Source organism: Physella acuta, unplaced genomic scaffold, assembly GCF_028476545.2.
Source record: "Physella acuta isolate Inbredline_101_S28 unplaced genomic scaffold, ASM2847654v3 ptg000027l, whole genome shotgun sequence".
Lineage (NCBI taxonomy): Eukaryota > Metazoa > Mollusca > Gastropoda > Physidae > Physella > Physella acuta.
In genome coordinates this window covers 367,781-383,612 of record NW_026731547.1, presented here as the reverse complement: position 1 = coordinate 383,612, position 15,832 = coordinate 367,781, and the positions used below count along the sequence as shown (strand labels likewise).

Here is a 15,832-nt window from a genome sequence, read left to right as displayed (position 1 = left end):
TAGACATAGACATAGACATAGACATAGACATAGACATAGACATAGACATAGACATAGACATAGACATAGACATAGACATAGACATAGACATAGACATAGACATAGACATAGACATAGACATAGACATAGACATAGACATAGACATAGACATAGACATAGACATAGACATAGACATAGACATAGACATAGACATAGACATAGACATAGACATAGACATAGACATAGACATAGACATAGACATAGACATAGACATAGACATAGACATAGACATAGACATAGACATAGACATAGACATAGACATAGACATAGACATAGACATAGACATAGACATAGACATAGACATAGACATAGACATAGACATAGACATAGACATAGACATAGACATAGACATAGACATAGACATAAAGATACCAATAATTATCAAACATCAATAAATGATCGATTCAGAGTTTGTGTCGAGGCAAAATAAACGATTGTAGAATTGCTCAATCAATAACGTAAACAATTTTGTTTTCTTAATCACAAAACAAAATCACCTATCGTAACCTTTAGCCTCTCCAGTTCAGATTTCAAGGTTTCAAGTTATTTCTCAAATGGGGGGTTTATCTATTCTTTATTATCCTACCGCTTCTTACAGACTCAAGCTATTGAGCCTCATCTACCCTGAGATTCGAACTTGTTACTTTTCGAAACGATGAACTACATAGGCCCCTCCTGTCAGTTTTATTTGTATGATGATAAACAACTTGAGTTGTATTCTGGAATATTATTGCTTAAAAATTATGATATACCTTTGAAAATTTTAAAAAAAGGCACGAAACTTTTTTTATTCATTGCTAGATAACCCCCCCCCCCCCTCCCAGATATACCGACATTTACAGAAACCATTTACGGAAACACTGACAAACAGGCAAACATACACATACACGATCGTTTACACGGAGCATTTGCAGATAAAAACGGAGAGGAGTGATCATCGATTTTTGATAGGCTACACATGTCGACACGTTTTTATTGAATTTCCATTGCTGCTGTTTAAAGTCAATATACATTATTATACGTAATAAAATTTGACATTTTAGTTGTCAACATACGACGCTGTGGTCAAAAGGTATCTAACCCGAGGGTCTCGAGTACAAAGCTCAGTCTGGACTGGACTGAATAACCACCCTGAGTCCACTCAGCTCTGATGAGTACCTGGCTCACGTTATGGAAAGTTAAGGCGAATATACTAAGTGCTGACCACTGCATCACTTCATATGCCGAGGTCAAGAAACATATTAACTCTTCTTAATCTGCCTCAGATCAGAAGGTCTAAAAATGAAACTTTTTTTGTTATTTTTTTTTTAAGAACATTTACCTGTATAAGTGTATTTTTTTCTTATTGATATTATTAACATTATACTAATTAATTAACACACCAAATAAATTACCACTTCAGACATGGCAGTCAATTGGGCAGATAAAGAAGAGGTTATCTAATTTTGTAACTTCTCTGTTGAAATGGATAACTGTCGGTACTATTCAAAGCCGCATCTATTTTACCTAACGTAAATTATTTACTTGAAACTATCTGAATGGCAGTTGTGCGCTTTAACACACACAAAACCATCGCATTGATTAACACAGCGCTTAGATAGAAACATTATCCCTAGAATAGAATTAGCAACAAAGACATAGGCACACAGCAATGTTATAGACAAAGACATGAACAGAACACATGGACTTAGTGGTTATTTAGACTGCCATAGACATGACAAAGAGAATGATGAAGAAATAGATGAAGGCAAAGACACAGAGACCAAATCACACCACATACATATACATAGACATACAGTCATGGACACAGTCACGTAGGTAGACAATGTAAAGTATAAAGACACACGTATCGTCACAGTCCTTTAAACAATTATCAACGCAACATTTACCCGCAAGTCAACAAAGAGCTTTAGTTGATACAAACAGAACAATTATTTGATATTGTTTTTAAATCAATGACCTCAACGACGTTTGAAGAATAGTTTTTTAAACTAGTAGAATAAAAGTCACCAATGGTAACATTTAGTCATCTGACATTGATTATTGGGGTCAAGAATCGCGAACGATTGTAATCGGCCATTTTGAATTTATTTTTTTGTATTTCATTACTGAAAGGGATATTTCATCGAATTAAAATAATGGATTAGAGGCTTATTAATACTGAGTCTCAAAGTCTTCTATGTGTTGCCCGCTTGCGCTACTTTGAACCAAAATTAATATTTTGGTTAAATCTGTCCAAAACAATTAAATAAATCCACAGACAAGGAATCGTCCTGGAACCGCCTATCAATACGGAATTGAATTCGATAGGAAAGTACTTTTTCTTTAAAAAAAAAATCTAAATTTCTGAATCACCTGAATCTTGATTAATTTACTTAAACATCAGTAGACCCCTGTATCATTTTATTCTCAGCAAAATTCAGCTGATTTTAAAAGCTGTTGTTGGAGTCTACATAAGTACAAATCAAGCGTGTTATAAAAAAATCTTCTCCAAATAACCAATCGCAGGCTTGTCTTTGTGTAGGTAGGTCAATTGTTTTGGTGAATATTTGTCTGGCTTGGCCTAGCCTGGGTTGATTGCTCGTGAACTGAAAAATCAATTGAAATAGATATTATGCCATAGCACACGCGTACACACGTACATACACAAACACGCACACACACACACACACACATATATATATATATATATATATATATATATATATATATATATATATATATATATATATATATATATATATATATATGTCACGATGATTGAGTTTCAGTGTTTAATCAAAACAATGACAATTAATGGTATGAGGTTTTAAACTATTCTCTATCATCAGTGATTAATAACTGCAAGACGTATATAGCCACATAATTGTGTTGATTGTATTCTAAAAAATACAAGTTAGTTAACCAAGGCAATCGTACCCGAAAACACTGCTATTGCTTTTGTGAAGTCTCTCATTGTATATTTTTAACTGTGTAACTGTGAGAAATAAAACATAAATAATTGAACACTTACACAGCTTGAACCGAAACAATAAATAATTTTCTTATTTAGAAATACATCTGATTTGTTTTGTCGTCTTTAATTGAAACCACAAACAGTATTACCCTACTTTGTCGACGAGAATAAAGAATATGAAAAGATTGACTGTTATCAGAGGGATTCAATAATCAAGTGATTCAGTAGTTTCAAACGCGTCAAAGAGATCAATGGACCTAAAGTTTTAATAGGATCAATGCATCAGAAGTATTTGAAAATCCATAAGGATCTAATTCAACTTACCTACCTAACATTGAAATCCAACAAATAAATAATGTAATGATGTAGAAATATTTTAGGTAACTAACCCCATAAAGGAGGTCAAAAAACACTGTCGAGGATAAGGGGGAAACTGGTGGGTTTTTTATTGATTTTTTTATCGGCAAATTGGGTTAATGAACCATTGCAAGAAATAAAGCTCTTCCAGAATGACGCTTAACGACTACAAAATATAAAAGATATTAAAATTATTTTTAAACTTTAGCCGACTCTTAATATAACAAACGACGAAATCGTATATGAAATGCAGCAAAAATGGATGACAATCTACTTCATTTCAACTTAACTGCGCGAAGGAATTCAGTTCGTTTCCAGGATTTATTGCGACATTAGGTTCAAACTAGTATCAAAACTAGACCTCGACAAAATTGATTTCATTTGGCGCAAAGCTATCTAAAGTCCCGGTTGTAGATTTTGAGCAGAGTTTCTTTCAGGCATCTCTCCCAATGAAATGGAATTAAATAGAAAGTATATACTTTTATCAGTGTCCGCCCCCCCCCCCCATAGGAAAATTTACTCCGCTCCCCCCACCCAAAATTATCAAGTGCCCCCCCCCCCCTCCCCCGAAGAAAAACGTCTGGTAGCAACACTGATTTTGAGTAGGCTACTCAAACACAAAGGCAAGGAAATTTACTTACGTCGGATAACCAATCCAGTGAAGTCAAACATTTATATTTATAGGGGACCAAAATATGAAAATCATACTAAGAAAGATTGTCATAGTACAGTCCCCTGTAATGTTTTATTCTTGAGCTGTATTCATCCATTCCGAACGCCAACCGTTTAACAATAGAAATCCTAAAAGCACTTACTCGGCGTGGTCGAGTCGGTAAAGCTCATGGTTGCTAATCCGAAAAGTCTCGAGTTCGAATCCTCGGAGGCTCGTTAGCGAGGGACAGCTAGAACTAAGCTAGTTTGTTCTTAATTGAAGCAAATCTAAAACGAAAAGCAGGCTGAAATCGGAGTCAATTTCACATAACCAGTTGACACGTATCTTTAATTGCGTAGGAGGCGTGGTCAGTCAGCAAAAGCTCATGGTTGATAAATTCGAAAATGACTCGAGTTCAAACCCTCTGGCAGATAAGGCTCGATCCCTTCCAACACTAAAAATTAAGAACGAAGAAGAAGAAGATACAATAACAATATTAGTAGTATCGATTTTTTTACAAGCTTTTTTATTAAACTTGCTACCTCTGAGTGTCGTCTTTTAGTCAAGTTGTCATACCTCGAAACGGGCGAACGAATATTTCGAGCACTTCTAACCGACCAATTTCGGGACGTGGATCAAGACCCAAAAACAATGCAGTCTGGCATCACGTTTGAATTAATTGGATGCCTAGCTAATTTTTTATAAATTTATTAAAATTTTCGAAAATAGCTTTGAAAATTTCGAAGATTAGCTTGTGCATAAAATTTCAATTATAAAAGCATCAAATAAATTTATTGTTATAGATTTCATAATATTTATTTCCTTTTACTTTATCGTATACGAAGTATAGAAGAAGTCTTGTAATTGTGCGAAAAACCGAAATCGACATGTTCATTAATCTCGACAGTTTACACCTCCGTAAGTGTGAAAAGCTTAGTTTTGCAATTTTATCCGTATGTCTGTGTGTGTATGTGTGTCTGTTTTGTTAGTTTGTGTTTGTGTCTGTTTGTCTGTGTGTCTGTGAACAGGATAACTTGAGTACCGTTATGTTGGTGAAATTTCATATATAAATATTATATGAAATTTTCTCCCGCTTTATTTGTCATTAATGTTATAAGGAAAAAAATATTCTAATATATGTTTATAGAATTCCTATAGCAAGTAATAGTAAATAATCGATTCTTTAAGATAACATGTCTTCAGTTATAAGATTTGTAAGAAAAAATAGAATAGAATATATATTTTAAGATACACATTTAAATAGATTCAATGTTAAAGGGTTATTGATTACACTAAATGGAAATAGATTATCGTCTTTTATAATGCACGACAATACTAACATCTGCTACAGTAAATTTGTAGTTCAGCTTTCATATGTGATCAATTGCAAAAGTATGACACTCATATATAGAAGTTAAACTACTCAATACTAAAACAAAAACAGAAAGAGAAGATATCGTTTGTGTCATTTTACTGGCCTCATTTTATTATATACAAACCAAATGATTGATTTAAACTATACACCATATGTTGTTACAAACAGAAGTATTTGCAAACTTTTAACAATTAAACAAACATGTAAAGATTGTGGCTGTGATTTTTCATTAAACTTCAATATACTGAAAGTAGATATTGTTGACGAATTGTGACGACCGGCTGGAATGCCGATAAAGAAATTATTTTAAATCAAGTCGATCTCCTTAAAGTGTTCAACGTGTATTAGTCCTAAACTACATACGAAGCAAATAAACTTGATGAAAATGTATTGAAAAGCATAAATATAATATACTTTATTCCACCTGATCTTGAACTAAATTCAAATATTCATAAAACTTGCTGTAGAAGTTCATGACCTCCAGGTACTATTTTCCACCTGATGTTGAACAAAATTCAAACGTTCATAAAAGCTGGTGTTGACGTCCTTGACCCCCATGTACACATCGCGCGTGTCGTTGTAGATCTTCTCCTCCAAACAACCAATCACAAGCCTGTCTTCGTGTAGGTAAAATTTGTTGGCGAATAGTTCTTTGGCTTGGCCGAGCCTGGGTAGATCCCCTGTAGACATAAATGTTAACGAAACTATTTCTCTTTACGTTCATTAATTACATTTCAGACATTTGAATTTGTAGGAAATAGATTTTTTTTCGTGTGTCTGTTTGCGTTTGCCTTTCTTTTTGATAAAACTTAATCTTTTCAAAGTTTCGAGTAAGTTATTAATTATTGTGTAGTCACAACCATACACTGACTCAACTAAGTATGATGTTATAATTAATTGTTTATCTACATCCTACAAGTAGGCAACCTTTATTAAGTATGATGCTAAATTGAGGAAATACACCCAACTAGTATACCCAAGTATGATGTTAATTGTGTAACTACACACTACAAGGTCCAGACTAAGAACGATGTCAACTGTGCAAGTACACTTGTCCATTTCCTGTACTAAGTATGATGGAATAAATTATTCTACAACAAAACCCATCCAGTACCTTGTACTAAGTATAAAGTTATAAACTATTGTGTAACTAGACCCATAGATTACCTGTACTAAGTATAAAGTTATATACTATTGTGTAGCTAGACCCATCGATTACCTGTACTAAGTATAAAGTTATATACTATTGTGTAGCTAGACCCATCGATTACCTGTACTAAGTATAAAGTTATAAACTATTGTGTAACTAGACCCATCGATTACCTGTACTAAGTATAAAGTTATATACTATTGTGTAGCTAGACCCATCGATTACCTGTACTAAGTATAAAGTTATATACTATTGTGTAGCTAGACCCATCGATTACCTGTACTAAGTATAAAGTTATAAACTATTGTGTAACTAGACGCATACATTACCTGTACTAAGTATAAAGTTATAAACTATTGTGTAACTAGACCCATCGATTACCTGTACTAAGTATAAAGTTATAAACTATTGTGTAACTAGACGCATCCATTACCTGTACTAAGTATAAAGTTATAAACTATTGTGTAACTAGACGCATCCATTACCTGTACTAAGTATAAAGTTATAAACTATTGTGTAACTAGACCCATCGATTACCTGTACTAAATATAAAGCTATGAACTATTGTGTAGCTAGACCCATCGATTACCTGTACTAAGTATAAAGCTATAAACTATTGTGTAAGTAGACCCATCGATTACCTGTACTAAGTATAAAGCTATAAACTCTGGTGTAACTAGACCCATCCATTACCTGTACTAAGTATAAAGTTATAAGCTATTGTGTAACTATTGTGTAACTAGACGCATCCATTACCTGTACTAAGTATACAAACATGTCTGACAAATTTTCCAGCACACAGCTTTTTCGTCATGATCCAGATCGTGTACCTGGCTACGTACTCATGCACATCGTCAGGGTCACCTGGTATTGTCAAACAATGCGGATTAACTTATTTTAGTTATTTATTGTCTTTTTTTTTAGAAAAGACACAAAATGCACAGTTAATTATTTTTATACGGCATATTTTGGTCATATATTAGGGTTCGGCGTCGTCGAGTCGGTAAAGCTCATGGTTGCTAACCCAAAAGTCTCGAGTTCAAACCCTCGGGCAGATGAGGCTCGTTAGCTGGGGACAGCCACTCTTCTAGGAGAGACAACTCCAAAATTAAACAACTGCTGCCTTGTAGTTTGTTCTTGGTTGGACAAAGGCTATGGAAGCAAATCCAAAAAAGAAAAGCAGGCTGAAATCGGAGTCAATGGCCTCAATGGCGTATAACCAGTTGACACGTAAAGCTTAATTGTGTTGGAGGCGTGGTCGAGTCGGCAAAAAGCTCATGATTGATAAATTCGAACAAAGTCTCGAGTTCAAACCCACTGGCAGATAAATCTCGATCCCCTTCAACACTAATAATTAAGAACGAAGAAGAAGAAGAAAGCCATACATATATATATATATATATATATATATATATATATATATATATATATATATATATATATATATATATATATAAATATATATATATATATATATAGGTATTCAACAGATTTTTAGGGAAGCAGCAACATTAGTGACTAAATATAATGTTAACAATTTAAACTGCTTCGCCTACAGATACTTCTAATCTATTATACTGCATAAAACAAAGCGAAGATAACGATAGTGATAGCTGTATTTAAATGTTTCTTTTATTAAAAATTAAAAATTTTGTTTGGGGGAAATATAATGCTACGAAGGACTAAGACTATAAAAAAACATTGTTTTCTTTTAGTATATGAACAGGTTTCAAACAATAATTGTTCTGTCTCCACATGCAAGGTATGCCTTCTCTAGATAACTGTTGCTTGTGCCATCAATAACTGAGTTGCTTACCTTTAAATGTTCCCTTTATCCCGAGCTGCGGGTTGTAGTTGAGTGAAGAAAAAAACGTTTCGTCAGGGATTTCTGTATCTTTTGTCCATTCAAGAAATTTTTTAGCAGTGTCGTTGTAAAGTACATAGTTCACAAAATCTCTAGACGAATATTAAAGCAAAGAGTATGTTACGACTCTAATAATTTCATTTTCTATTTTGAATACAAATGATTTGTGAATATATTGTCATGTAAGCAATATTTGAAAAGGTCTAGCTTTCTAAAAATATTTCCTTTAACAAAACAATCATGGTTTGGTGCACTTTCAGAATTCCTATCTTTATATGCGGCGAAAAATTTGGCATAGATTGCACCTATTTATATTTTCACTGGCGCCTCAAAAAGAAAGCGTCAGAATTTATTTTTTTACATGTGTACTTAATTTGTATTTTGAATACAAATCCTTCATATGCTAAAATATTGACTTTACTAACAATATCTAAAAACCGCTAGTTTTCGAGACAATTTTTAGTTTTACGGAACAATTATTATTCAATACACATTTTTAATTTCTATATTAATAGGCGACAAGGTATTGGCGTAGCTAAAAAAAAATTTCTCACTTGCAACACTCTAAACATTCAGTGATGTCTCAGAAAGACAGCGTCACAAATTTACTTTAGGTTGAGGAGAAGAATAATGACGAGCAGGAAGAAAATTGTTTGACAGATGATACAATCATCAAATTTGATATACTATTTATATATGGAATTTCATGAACATAGCTGATACGATACTTAAGTAATCATGTTCACAGAACGACGGACAGACTGATAGACACAAACACTTGGAGACAAAATTTCAAAAATATGGTGGTTTTTTTTTCCCAACACAGCTAAGTGGTAAATCGTCGGGATTTGTAAAAATCTCGATTTCGATTTTAGAAAAAAATGTAAAACTACCTCTATACTTCGTATTATAACAATTTAAAAAGTTTCCTACCTTAGATGAGCTAGACTTAGCCAATGTTATTCCAATGTTATATTAACTATCAATAACGTTTTTCAAATTAAATTTGAAATTTTTTGCTGTATTGCAGGGGCGTAGCGAGGGGGCGGGGTGCGGACCGCACCGGGTGACACCATTTAGGGGGGGTGACACCAAGGCAAAAAATAGCAAAATATATAGAGAAAAACATGAGGGGGAGGGTGCAAATCGGAAGTTTGAGGGGGGTGCAAATCGAAAACTTGAGGGGTGGGTGCAAATCGAAAGTTTGAGATGGGGGGGGGTGCAAATCGAAAATTTGAAAGTTTGTCCCCGGGAAGGGTCGCTATGCATCTGGGGGTGACACCACTAAGTGCCGCACCGGGTGACACCCGACTTCGCTACGCCACTGCTGTATTGGAACACAAACCTGTTGGCTGCTATATGAAGAGATCCTTTCAGCAGACGGATTCCCATAGGGGGAGCTTTGCCCATCCAACGCTCTTCGTATACACTGTTAACAGATGGATTGGAATGTTAAGGTGATCTATTAAAAACATCCAACGCTCTTCGTATACACTGTTAACAGATGGATTGGAATGTAAGGCGATCTATTAAAAACATCCAACGCTCTTCGTATACACTGTTCACAGATGGATTGGAATGTAAGGCGATCTATTAAAAACATCCAACGCTCTTCGTATACACTGATAACAGATGGATTGGAATGTTAAGGCGATCTATTAAAAAACACATTATTCTGTTTTTGTTGTGAAATATATTTTTTAGAAATGTTATCCTAAAACTGTGCAAGAAAACCAGTGACTACTTATAAAATACATAGTTAAAGGACATAGCTCACAACTGCTACGTTTTCTTAGTACAATTGAACGTACTGAATTAAAATGAATTTCTTATTGTAACAAAATTTAGTATACTATAATTATGAAACGATAACTTTTCCGACATACTTGGCCTGTCAGCGTTTGTCAATATAAATTTTCGACCCATTTTGTATGTAAAAAACGACTAAATTTTAAAATATTTTGAACGATTGAGTCAAATTTAGTTATATCAAGTTCAAACGAAATTTTATACTTTGATTTCTGGGTTGAAATATGATTGATGCCAACGTATATTTTGGTCAAAATTAGGACTTAAATTCAGTATTTGGACGTGTCAATGGTTATAAATTTGCTTCAGTATTGGTATAGCAATACAATGTATCTAACAAACAACGAAACTTACTATTTTATAGTTCCATTAATACTGTTGGCCCCTCTGAATGCTTTCAGTATTTTAACAATCTGATAATTTGTTTTCAAAGGAAACATTTGTCCAGTGAGATTGATAAAATATTTCCATTTCTTGTAGCGAGAGAGTTCTTTCATACAGATTAGCTCGGGCTCTAGAACAGAGAACAAGCCCCATACGACGTCGATTCTTCTAGACGTTAAAAATACGTTGGGAAAACATTGTACTATGGCTGAAATAGCTAAATAAAACTTCTCTGGCGCTTTTTTGTCCACGTGAATACAGTAATAGTTCTGTGGCCTGTAGATAGCCCGCAGTAGCCTCTCAACCATCTCAGAGTGTGTGTACGCCATGATGGTGTAAGCGATGGGGAACTCTTCTTCCTCTAGGGTCAAGGACGACATGATGTAACCACGTGACATCTGAAAATCGTGACAATCCGTTGTCGCGTTCAAATAATAATCATCGGAAAATTTCGAGGTGATGGTTTTTCTCAACTTTCTCGCTTTGTTAATGTAAGTTTTGTTTTTTTGAAACAATTGTAAACAATCGAACTTCTGTAACTGGTACAAAGAGCTGAGCTCTTTAATTCGTTTTAAATAGGGTAACTCCTGAGATTTTCTACTCACGATTTGTGAAGCCTTGATACTTGTTGAAAAGAAGTATTTTTCTTTTTCAACATACATGAAACCAATTGAAATTATGCTCATAGCTATAATGAAAATGAAACCGCATTTTGTAGAACGTGAGCCAAACACTATAGTGTTTGAACGTTTTGAAAAAAGTGTTATCATTTCTTGTTAAATATTTTCTGAAACAATGTAATAAAATATGTAAATTGTATATATATATATATATATATATATATATATATATATATATATATATATATATATATATATATATATATATATATATATATATATATATATATATATATGCATTTCGAAAAGTTTTCTGAAAAAAGAATGCTGAAAATTTAAACTATTGAAACTCTAATACTAATTCTATACAATACTAAGTTTTTCACAATTTCTAACTTAACATCACATTTTATAATGTAAAATTAATATTTTCAACATAGAAATAGCGTAGTCAGATGTCTTCTAAACTTTGCCGAGTGTTGCTATCCACTTAGCACTGATGGGTACCAAACTCACATGTCGAGGTAACTGAAACAGTTAAAATTCTTCTTTCCCTTACCCATAAACTACCATTTCGAATGGGTATTTTACTTAACTGTTCACTTGTAAATTGTGTTTAAATAGTATACCAGTTGTCACGAAACACTTAATTTTACCTAAAAAACGAACTTACCCATTTCCGACAGTGCCTCAGCTTTAAACGGCGAGTTGTCTCAGCTTTAAACGGCGAGTTGATATTAAAAAAAGAGACACACGTAGGTTACATTAACAATAGGCAAATCTCCGTTGCAAATTAAATTACTTGGTTAAATAAGCATTCAATAACTTGAAACGAGTTAAGTAAAGATCAAGATATTCAAACTTGAAACGTGAAATCCCTTTGAATCTATGTGAAAGACCAAAAACATTTTACTCGGCTGAAAACAAAATAAAACTCGAAAATGACGCTTGAGTTTTGAATAAAGAAATAATTTCAGTCAGTCAGTCAGTCAGTCAGTCAGTCAGTCAGTCAGTCAGTCAGTCAGTCAGTCAGTCAGTCAGTCAGTCAGTCAGTCAGTCAGTCGGTCGGTCGGTCGGTCGGTCGGTCGGTCGGCCGGTCGGTCAGTCAGTCAGTCAGTCAGTCAGTCAGTCAGTCAGTCGGTCGGTCGGTCGGTCGGTCAGTCAGTCAGTCAGTCAGTCAGTCAGTCAGTCAGTCAGTCAGTCAGTCAGTCAGTCAGTCAGTCAGTCAGTCAGTCAGACAGTCAGTCAGTCAGTCAGTCAGTCAGTCAGTCAGTCAGTCAGTCAGTCAGTCAGTCAGTCAGTCAGTCAGTCAGTCAGACAGCCAGCCAGCCTGCCTGCCTGCCTGCCTCCTTGTCTGCCTGTCTGTCTGTCTGTCTGTTTGTCTGTCTTTCTTTCTGTCTTTTTTCTGTCTTTCTGACAAACATGCGACTTTATCGTGTTTCTTTGGCGCAACGCCTAAGCTATATTTCACTACATACTACATTTTTTAGAGACCAATGGATATACACATACAAATATATACAAATATATAGACATAGACAGAGATGAAGATAGACAGAAGTTATAGTCAAGTAGTTAGACAAGGGTATATACTAAACAGACACATTCATTCTGATGGCAATTTAGATATATAAAACTTAAACATAGGCGCCGTCAGATTCATAAAATACTACTTACAAAAGCATATATACATATACATGATATACAATATAACACAGGTAAAGACGTAGTCGTATGAATAGATATCATCACTTATCCTTTTTATTTTCTTTGTAGCATAAGGCATCTTTTCAAGTGTTTCCGATTCCTTAGTATCATTTCAGCCTTCGCAGCACGCTACGTCGTTCATGTCTTCTTGGGTCGACCTATGTAACGCTAGCCCACTGGGTTCCATTTCAAGGTCCGTCTAGCTCCATTGACAATGTCTTTCCTACGTGCATGCTCAAGCCATGCTTTTCCATGATTTACTTTCCTATTGTTTCCTGTCAACTCATCTCACATAGTTTTCCGTTTTCTACCTTAATGTAAATATAAATACATACATATACAGCGACATATATAGAATCTTAAACATAGACATATACAAAAACTTAAACAAGGACAAAGAGACATATATGTAAACCTATATATAATTATCAAAGCTCAATATGTCTGCCAATCGATATAGACCTCCTGTCGTCTTAGCTTGAACGTCAGTAGATAAGTTTAATCAATGACATGAAATGGAATTTATATAGAACATAAATACTTTTAAGTGTGTCCGCTCCACCACACCCCCCCCCCGAAAATTTCAAGTGCCCCCCCCCCCCCCCCTCCGAGAAAAAAATCTGAAAGGAACACTGATTGTCTAAAGGCTATTTTAAAAATCGATGTTTTTGTTTTTAATTGTCTAATTTTTTTAATTAATCAACAATATCAAAATTTTCATTTATTTGTATCTATTAAAAACCTCAATTATCAACTTTATATTTGTGTTACTTTAGCTTTACTCTCTCGAATACAAAGTAGACCTATGAAGAAAGTATTGTAAGCGTGCACTGATAAAAAAAAACTTTGTTTTGCGGTTTGTCTGTATTTCTGTGTGTGGTTGTGTGTGTGTGTGTGTGTTTGTTTGTGTGTGTGTGTGTTTGTGTGTCTGTAAACACGGTAAATTAGTACTATTACTACTAGGTAGACGAAATTTCAAGAATAATTATTATATTAAATGTTTAGCTGTAATATATCAACTTTTCAGCGATTTGCATTGAAGGAAAGTGGCACGCAGTGGCGTCGCTAGGTTGGGTGTTACCCGGTGCGGCACTTCGTGGTGTCACCCCCCCCCCCCCCCGAAAAAAGTCAAAGTATATATATATATATATATATATATATATATATATATATATATATATACATATATATATATATATATATATATATATATATATATATATATATATATATATATATATATATATATATATATATATATATAACGCATTTTTCTTCTGTACATTTTGCAATTCTTTTTGCCTTGGTGTCATCCCCCTATATGGTGTCACCCGGTGCGGTTCGCACCCCCCACTCCGCCCTCGCTACGCCTCTGGTGGCACGTATTCTTCTTTCGTTTTTTTTAAATCCTATACATTCAGTACTGTTTCAAATTAAGTAGACGAAGTTTCATGCGTAAATCAATGACCTAATTCTCTAGTTTCTGTCGAGAATATTCGAGAAAGTTTAGGGGAGATCACTCATGCTTTATTAATACCTACACAGCATGAAAAATAGAGATATTTACGCTTTGAGTAATGTCAACAGTTGTTGTTAGCATGGGAGGTTTAGATTTTCTGAATTATCTTACCGATAAATAACCCATAATTTATTGTATACTGAGGTAGAATTCTGTCTTTATCTCCAGACCTGATAAACTTGTAACTTGTTTTCTGTCGGGTTTCATCTTCTTCGATTTTAATAGTAGTTAGACTGGATTGCATCCAATACAATTAAGTAAAGCGTGTCAAAACTTTATGCGACATATGGCCAGTTGACTCCGATCAGTAGCGTAGCCAGGATCGTCTCATAGGGGGGGGGGGTTCGAATTTTTACCAGGGGACAAACTTTCGATTAGCACCCCCCCCCCCAAACCTTTTGATTTGCATCCCCCCCCCCTCAAAATTTCGATTTGCATTGTCTATGGGGGGGGGATTATGACCCCCCCCCCTACCCCCCCCCCCCCCCCTGCATACGCCACTGACTCCGATTCCTGCCACAATTTTTCTTTTAAATATATTTCCATAGCCTTTGTCCATCCAAGATGAAACCACAGTTCCTCGATTTTCGGAATTTTCTTTACTACATGGGCTGCTATTAGGACCGAGTGGTCTAGTGGTAGAGAGCTGGACTGCTAACCCGTAAGTCTCGATTTCGAATCCGGGTTCAAGTCAGTAGACCGTCCCTGAGTCCACCCAACTCTGATGGGAAAGTAAAGGCGGCTGGGCATAGTGCTTCATATGCCGAGGTCACAGAAACAAGTGAACACTACTTCACTTTCCCCATAGACCGTCAGGTTTGAAAGGGAAACATTTACTTTTTTTTACATGGGTTGCTATGGATCATCATCTACTGGGGGGGGGGGGAGGGTTCGAGTTGGTGATTTTTATGTAAACTACCCACGTACATTGTCAGCCCGACCTTGCCGCCCCCCCCCCCCCCCCCCCCCGTATCGGATTTATATGTATGATGATATATTATGTGAGTTTTTTATTGTGCTGTATTATACAACAGATGTGGATATAAATTTTAAAATCGAAAACACGAAAAAAATTGCTTTGATCGCTATATAAACTCGTCCATATATACTAAGACTTGCCGATTTAAATTCAAAGACACATAAAACATTAACAGAGACAAGGACAAACAGTCAGACATACACTGCAATAATCATTTACATGGACTATATGAAAACACATAAGATAACTGGATAATTAACTTTTGATTAGATACATATGTCACATGTGTTATTGAATTATAGTTATTGCTATTACTCAAATTCAGTATAGACATTCTAGATATTGAAACGTGACCTTCTAGTCATTGGCATGCGACGCTGTGGTCGAAAGCCTGCTAATCCGAAGGTCTTTAGTAAAAATC

At 34.9% G+C, this 15,832-nt stretch overlaps 1 protein-coding gene across 1 annotated transcript; it reads right to left on the bottom strand.

Annotated features, from left to right (window-relative positions):
• Positions 1-5,850: 5,850 nt before the first annotated feature.
• Positions 5,851-10,990, bottom strand: LOC131941075 (beta-1,3-galactosyl-O-glycosyl-glycoprotein beta-1,6-N-acetylglucosaminyltransferase-like). Its single transcript, XM_059300063.1, has 5 exons — positions 10,557-10,990; positions 9,739-9,822; positions 8,346-8,485; positions 7,286-7,393; positions 5,851-6,059 (listed from the first exon to the last, which is right to left on the bottom strand). The coding sequence occupies exons 1-5, from the start codon at positions 10,982-10,984 to the stop codon at positions 5,851-5,853; spliced, it is 969 nt and encodes a 322-aa protein (XP_059156046.1). The 5' UTR covers positions 10,985-10,990.
• Between the last annotated feature and the right edge of the window lie 4,842 nt (positions 10,991-15,832).

Coding starts and splice junctions, on each gene's coding strand:
- LOC131941075 (XM_059300063.1), bottom strand. CDS start 10,984: ATGTCACGTGGTTACATCATGTCGTCCTTGACCCTAGAGGAAGAAGAG. Junction 8,486..9,738: donor CTTCATATAGCAGCCAACAG/GTTTGTGTTCCA, acceptor ATATTCGTCTAG/AGATTTTGTGAACTATGTAC. Junction 7,394..8,345: donor GATAAAGGGAACATTTAAAG/GTAAGCAACTCA, acceptor TGACAATACCAG/GTGACCCTGACGATGTGCAT.